General features: G+C 35.9%; 1 protein-coding gene across 3 annotated transcripts in view; it reads right to left on the bottom strand.

Moving 5' to 3' along the window:
* Nucleotides 1-512: 512 nt before the first annotated feature.
* ALG5 (ALG5 dolichyl-phosphate beta-glucosyltransferase) overlaps nucleotides 513-7790 on the bottom strand; it is a 48467-nt gene continuing 41189 nt past the window's right edge. For all 3 annotated transcript variants that reach the window (XM_025462447.3, XM_025462445.2, XM_049101279.1), the window contains 2 exons: nucleotides 2802-2887; nucleotides 513-712 (listed from right to left, as the gene is read on the bottom strand). In XM_025462447.3, coding sequence (XP_025318232.1) covers nucleotides 597-712; nucleotides 2802-2887 — 202 coding nt within the window. In that variant the 3' untranslated portion in view covers nucleotides 513-596. The remainder of the gene's footprint in view (nucleotides 713-2801; nucleotides 2888-7790) is intronic.

Genomic DNA, 7790 nt, shown 5'->3' with positions numbered 1-7790 from the left:
CAAGAGTCACATGCTTTACAGATTGAGCCAGTCAGGTGCCCCCAAAACTTTCTTTTTAATAAAGGATTTTTAGTTTCTAATAACATGAACTCAAGAGCAAGGTGTTGCCAAGAGAGAGACCATTTAAGCAAGTGAAGGCCTTTGTGACAGAACCTATGTCCTTTAATATATAATTTCTTAGAATTTTTTAAGTTGAAATATGGACTTAATATTGATAAATTTATATATATTTAAACATGTTAATTTGATTTTTAAATCTCTGAGCACAGATATATGATTTTGGTTTATATTTAAGTTCGGGAGAATTATGCAGGTACTTTAGAGTAAGATTCTCTCTTCTGTTTAAAAGTTGTATTTCTCAGAATCACAATGAGAGTTAATCTAAATACATAAAATTGCTATAGCAAAAGAAAATCTGACTTACAAATACCTTATATTTTTTTGGTCCAAAAGAGGTATAAGCATTTTGAGTTATGGCATTTAATTATTTAAAATTACCAAAAGGCAGACAATGTTTATTCCAGGTTTATTTAAAATTTTAATTTCAAATGAAATGTGAGACACTGATACATAAGAATACAAAGATGGCAAATAACCTAATTCATCTTCCCGGTTTGTTCAAGCCTCCAGGCACCAGTCAAATACCGAAGTCGTATAAAAAGTAGATCCTTGCCCATTTGTAGCCAGCTCCAAAATGGAACTAATTTAGAACCTATGATTAAAAAATAATTAAAAACGAATTAACTTAAACTCTGGAGAAAATATATCAATTAAAATTATATTTTATATTCAGTCTTACATGACCTTTGTGACCTTCCGGTTACCTTAATTTACTTTTTATATTATGTATGTATGCATATATTTATGTATATATTTAATTCCATCTGTACATTTAAAAATGACTTTTTAGGAAAATTTTCATGTTTCACATGCTACTTTTCAGTTTCATGTACTGCAGAGAAGTAGGTACATTTCCATACATAATATAAATTAATAATCTGGGATAAGAAATCCAAGACAAAAACCCAATTTTTATTCTAATTCTACTAAAGACTCTCAATCAGCTAAAAGAAAAACAATTTTAGCTAAGACATCTTGTCCAGTGGTTGCGAAATGGCAGTGTGCCAAGCCCAGTTGACTACAGGAGATCTGCCTCCTGGAGCATGTTTTAAAAGCTTGTATTCCTTGATTTTATCCTGTGGAACTGTTTTTTTTAATTAAGTCAAGGGTAGACTGCAGGTCGGGTAACTGGGGTGCTGGATGGTAAAGTGTCATGGCGAAGATCAAAATACCAACAATTTTCTAGATTTAAACCCAAATATGCTAGCTTCTTCCTCTTCTCTCTTTTCTTCCCCAACTTTATTGAGGTAGAATTGACAAATAAAATTGAAATAAATGTAAAGTGCAGAATGTAAGGATATATATATCCACATATATATACTTATGTACATATACTGTAAAATGATTACCTCAGTCAAGTTAATTAACTCATCCATCTTAATTTTATTTGCATCATTTACAAAGGAATTAAACATCTTCAAAGCTGAAGTGAGTGGTTTCACTAATGACAAAAACAAAACATCTTGGAAGTTAAATGAAATTGGGAATGATCTAAATTGTGGAGATTTCATATGGTCCTATTATAGGGAGGAGGGACTGAGTATATATGGGCAAGGATTCTAGAATGACTAACAGAAAACTACACATTGAGTGTCCATTAACAAAAAGTAATACACAACTGTCTCTGAAATGCACATGAGCAAATGATGTAAATACGAAACACATTTTTACTTTTTCCCATTTCAACTTCCCATAGAGTCTACGCTGGGCGCAGATCAACACATCAGATCCTTACAAGTCTGAGCAATCCTTTACCAGCTTCTGAATCCCCTTTGACCTAGGCCGCTACTGTGGAGAGTAGTTAGATTTTTCTAAGTTAAACTGATTCAGCAAGATTCCAAGAGGTTTGAATTTGTTTTAGACTCTATAGTTTGTATGATTCCCAGACTAGTTCTTAATCTTCTCCTGTCCCTAAACATTCATGGTTCCAGAACAATAATGGCATACTATAAGAACTACTTTCTAAGTGGAAGCCATGCTCAGCTGGGGAGGGGTGACTCTGAAAGTCTCCAGTTGACTGTTAACTGCTTCCATACTATGAATTAATTTTGATGCATTCTAAGGTAAGCAAAGGGGAAAACTAGAATATATTTTCAGTTCTATAAATTATAAGCTAAGCTTTTTCAAACAGGAATTATTAAGAATTATGATAGATTTCACATTATTAGAGATCTTAGAGATTTTCACATTTTTTGGATATATGTACAGGTACCAGTTAAAGATTGGCTCTGAACAGACTATGGACATTTGGAGTAAAAACAACTATAATTCCTTATTTTGCTCTGCATGGTGGCTTATAGGTACTCAATACCTACTGAGTAATGAAATAAGACAATAAATGAAAGGTGATACAAACAAAATTTATCTCAAAAGACTTAATCAAGCTTGTTTCTAGCCTTAGATTGCCATGATCCTGTCCGTTGTAGAAGTTTTACTGAATTTCATGGGCCGGGTAGGAGGCCTATTGAAGACCCCAGGAAGAGACTGCATGGATAGAGAAGGCAGGATGCCATCTAGAGGATGGAGGGGATTAGGAGGCAGAACTCTCTATGGAACTGCCCCTTCTCAGTCAAGTCAGTTGAGTAGGCCCTGATGGGGGCAGCCAGCTAACTTTACAACTGTATTGTTACCTACCTCCACCACCACTTAGTATCAGCTGCCACATGAACAAATATACTCACCTTCAATTTCAGTCCAGTTCACAGCAATCTCTGCTATTGGAATTTTAAAGAATTGTGCTATGTAAAGTAATTCTACATCAAAAGCCCTGAAACAGAAAATATATTGATTTTTATTCTTAAAAAGAGAAATAGAATGTAATTAAATCTCTACCTGGACATGTTTTAAAGAAACTTATAAAGCAGATATATAGCTTATATAGTAAAACTGAAAGTCAGATTCTTAGAAGGTCAAATAAAAGGTTAAGTAGTTCAGGAGCTTCAAGGTAAATAATTTAGTGTGTCACTGCATAACATTTAAATGAGAAATATGGTGTCCCTATCATAACTCAGAAGCTCCCAGGGGTAAAATTGGGCTGTAAGAGAAGATTTAATCATGCAAATTTTCAAGATTGATGGTTTTCAATCCCAGGCTTAACTAGCTGAAGGTATAGAATTGATAGCATTTTCAACTGATTTAGAGAGCTGATAAAACAGAACTCTAAGCAGCTCTTGGAGAAATGTCAGTCACTTTAGAGTAACTTGATTACATTCTCTACCATCAAAGGATCAAGGATTCTTTTTTAAATACAGGGTTGCTTAGGGCCTTGTCTTTTCCTTTTCCTTTCCCCATGCCATTCTGGGCAAGACAGTACTGCCAGCTGTGGAAAGTGAAAAGCCACCTTAGATTAGTCTGAAATGCTCTTTGGGTATAAGCAAATATATACATGGGAATAGATATATTGTCTCATTTTAACTTAATCATTAAAAGAATTTCTAGTCTGAATTCCCAGTTCATCCTTCCTTCTCCCAGTAGAAAGCTCTGAAAGCTCCTCCTCAGTTACCCCTTGGTTTAGGTGAAATCTGCTTCCCCTAAAGTTTCTGAATCCTGACTTAGAAGTTCTCCTGGATTCCACTTACAAATTCTCTGAAGCCAGTTTCTTTCTCTCACTGGCAGTGAGCTCAGGGAGAGAAGCCCCACTACCTGTTAAATCTCCTTCATGCTCTTCAAACCAAAAGCGCTGGGGTCCTTTACTGTTTTGCTTTCATCTTGTGCCCGTTAAGCAAGCCCCAACCCTCACTTTCTAGACTGCAAGGGAATACACTTCAGACTTCCAGGGGTTGGTTTCAAAGTATTAGCACAAACAAAAAAATACCTAAAATCCATTTCTATTTGATTTTCCTCCCAGAAAACTTGAATTTGGGAGCTTTGTTTTCTTGGCCACAAAACTACTACTATGCACTTTGTGACTAGTTTAAATCCCAAGTATTTATATAATTCACTATGAAAACTATTTTTTTAAAGCACTTAATTCTTTTTCTTATCCTAATAAAATATTTACTTAAGATGATAAAACAATCTACAAAAGCTTTCTTTGTGTTATTAAAAAGATTGCATATAAGTTCTGTTAACTAGCATGGGACACTCAAGAAAGGAGGAAATTATTTGAATATTAAGCCTGGTTAACCCTTAACCCTCTCCTTTAACACAAAACAAAACAATACCTAAAAGGCTGAATTAGTTCTAATGATATTCAATAATCTAAACAAGATTATTAAGTATTCTAAGGATATCAGCATATAGAGTGACTTATCAAAGACGTAAAACAACACAAGGAGTGGGGGAAGAAAAGCACTAATTAATTGAATTTATATTATATTATATTTATATTAACAAAAAACTGAAAGGGCTATTCACCTTCTACTATTATTACTATTACTTTTACTCTATCCTCTTTTAACATTTTAAAACAGACATGAAGATGTTTACTTAAAAAAAAATGTATCGTTCACATCATATTATAAGAGACCAATCTGTTACCAAAGCAAACATAAGTAACATACCAAGTATTTCTGCATAGAGCCTTATACTATTGTACAGAAACAGTGTAAGGGTTAATTTCCAAATCAGATGCCTTAGTGTTTTGTTTTGTTTTTTTTTTAAAGATTTTATCTATTTATTCATGAGAGATATACAGACATAGGCAGAGGAAAAAGCAGGCTCCATGCAGGGAGCCCAATGTGAGACTTGATCCCAGGACTACAGGATCACGCCCTGAGCCAAAGGCAGGTGCTAAACCACTGAGCCACCCAGGCGTCTCAACCTTTGTGTGTTTTTGCAGATGTGGGGAAGGCAGAGCCACTGTTTTCTTTTGTTACTCAGTTCCTGGTATAGCTGTGACCTCACAGATACATTCCTTAAGAACAAAGAGTGTGTTGATACTCTGTTAAACATAGCAGACATACACATATCCTACTGCTCCCTCCTGAAACCCCCCTAAAATTAAAACAACAGTGATGGAATAAACACATAAGAACAAAGAAGAAATGAAAATAATTTTAAAAATTGGGAAAAAAAATCTGAAACTTGGAAAGTAGTTGGTCAACCAGCAACTAAGAAAAGTAGATTGTGACAATGGGAGAAGCCTAGAAGCAGATGAATGGGTACTGCAGAGTGCCCCTCAAGGCTTAGGCATCACTAGCTTCTCTGCAAGTGATGTCTGCAAGTGGTGCAGGTGGGGCATTACAAGGGAGGGCCCACAGAAAATCTCTATGAGATTTTCCTTTGCTCAAGTTGGTTCTGTAAATGCTGGCAGCCGGGCTCATACTTCCCTGGCAGGAAATCGAGAGATCCACTTTAGTGAAAACAACCAGTCCAAAGATAATGATAGTTGGGATTTTACCGCACAAAGTGGCCCCACTACTTAGTCTGCAGTAAAATCTACCAGTTGATCAGAGTTCTCTGACCATGCACACTGCTTCTGATGAAGCTATACTATACTATACACATGTGAGGATAGATTTTAATGATTGAAAATATGGAAAAAAAATTGGAGCAACAGAAACAATGTAGAAAGAAAAAATGTCCAAGTTTTAAATAATACATTAAGTAATGGAAGATGCTGTTGTCATGAAACAAGAACAGGTTAAAAGATTAATACTGGAAAACAAAAGAGTTGTAGAAAATTATAATTTCTGATAACAGAAATACAAATTTAATCAGGATAGAGTTTCCACATCTGTTTTATAAGAGGGAAGAGAAAAAAGAGAGAGAAATATTTAATGATTAAAGGACATTTCCCAGAACTAGAGTATGGACTTGCAGATTTAGAGTGGCTACTGCAAACTTAACAAGATGCATGATAAAGAGCCACATTAAGTCCCCAAAATCATGGTATTTTGAAACACTGTGGAGAAAAAGCTTCCAAAGGGGGATGGGAATAACACCAAACAAAGAACTGAGATTTAGATTATTGTCGGAATTGGACTTCTCCACAGAAACACCGAGTGCCAAAGACAATACAGCAATGCTTTCAAAATCCAGAAGAAAAATGATTTCCAACCTAGAATGCTTTCTCCAGCTAACTATTAGGCAAATGTGAGGGAAGACTAAAGGTGTGTTTCACACACAGTATCTCCAGGTTTCTTATTAAATGCTTTGGCAGTTTAACAGAGGATGTAATCTACTGCAATGGGGTGCAAACCAAGGAAAAGGAAGAACAGGGACTGTGCAGCAGGCCAGAGAACTAGAAAGGTGAGAGCTGACGAGACGTCTTCAAGAAAAAGGTGACACTGATGCATAATCTGGTGCATCAGAACGTATAGGGAGATATTTTCTACTCCTCATAGAGTGGGAGCCTAAGTGACATGTCCATAGTAAAGGAGTGGATAGAAACTCCAGATATTTATTATCTTCAGGAAAACAGAAAGTACAATAATCATATTGCACAGTATGTCTCAAATATGAATTATCTTTACACAGCTATACCAATCAGTAGTGATCCAACCACAAATTATTTAGAAACTGTATTAGCAGGGTGTGGAGCGTGTACAGGCGTTTAAGAGAACTAATTACATATCTATCAGTTGATTTATTTTGGAAGGTAATATCTAAAACTGAAGAGAGACAGGACTATGCAAACCCATTATTCTGAAGATGAAAGCAAATTCCACAAAGAAACAGCGGAGAGTTCAAAGTGGCTGTAGTTAGGGAGAAGGAACTGGGGACAGAAGGGAGATGGGGGAAGGGACAATGATTTTTTTAGTATAAGCCTTATGGAACTGACTTTAAATTATTAACATGCATAACACTGATTTAAAAAAAAAGCATTCTTGGAACGAATAATCATAAGATTTGTGTGGAATCAGAAAAGACCCCAAATAGCCAGGGTACTATTGAAAAAGAAAACCAGAGCCGGGGGCATCACAATGCCAGATTTCAGGTTGTACTACAAAGCTGTGGTCATCAAGACAGTGTGGTACTGGCACAAAAACAGACACATAGATCAATGCAATGGAATAGAGAACCCAGAAATGGGCCCTCAACTCTTTGGTCAACTAATATTCGACAAAGCAGGAAAGAATATCCACCGGAAAAAGCACAGTCTCTTCAATAAATGGTGCTAGGAAAATTGGACAGCCATGTGCAGAAGAATGAAACTAGACCATTCTCTTACACCAGACACAAAGATAAACTCAAAATGGTGGAAAGATCTAAATGTGAGAGAAGAATCCATCAAAATCCTAGAGGAGAACATAGGCAACACCCTTTTTGAACTTGGCCACAGCAACTTCTTGCAAGATACATCTATGAAGGCAAGGGAAACAAAAGCAAAAATGAACTATTGGGACTTAATCAACATAAAAAGCTTCTGCACAGCAAAAGAAAGAGTCAACAAAACTACAAGACAACCTACAGAATGGGAGAAGATATTTGCAAATGACCTATCAGATAAAGGGCTAGTATCCAAGATCTATAAAGAACTTATTAAACTCAACAGCAAAGAAACAATCAATCCAATCATGAAATGGCCAAAAGACATGAACAGAAATTTCACCAAAGAAGACATACACATGGCCAACAATCACATGAGAACATGCTCCGCATCACTTGCCATCAGGGAAATACAAATTAAAACCACAATGAGATCCCACCTCACACCAGTGAGAATGGCAAAAATTAACAAGACAGGAAACAACAAATGTTGGAGAGGATGAGGAGAAAGGGGGACC

The sequence above is a fragment of the Canis lupus genome, chromosome 25 (genome assembly GCF_003254725.2).
Source record: "Canis lupus dingo isolate Sandy chromosome 25, ASM325472v2, whole genome shotgun sequence".
Lineage (NCBI taxonomy): Eukaryota > Metazoa > Chordata > Mammalia > Carnivora > Canidae > Canis > Canis lupus.
The sequence above is the reverse complement of the archived record's forward strand: the minus strand, read 5'-3'. Positions and strand labels throughout refer to the sequence as shown.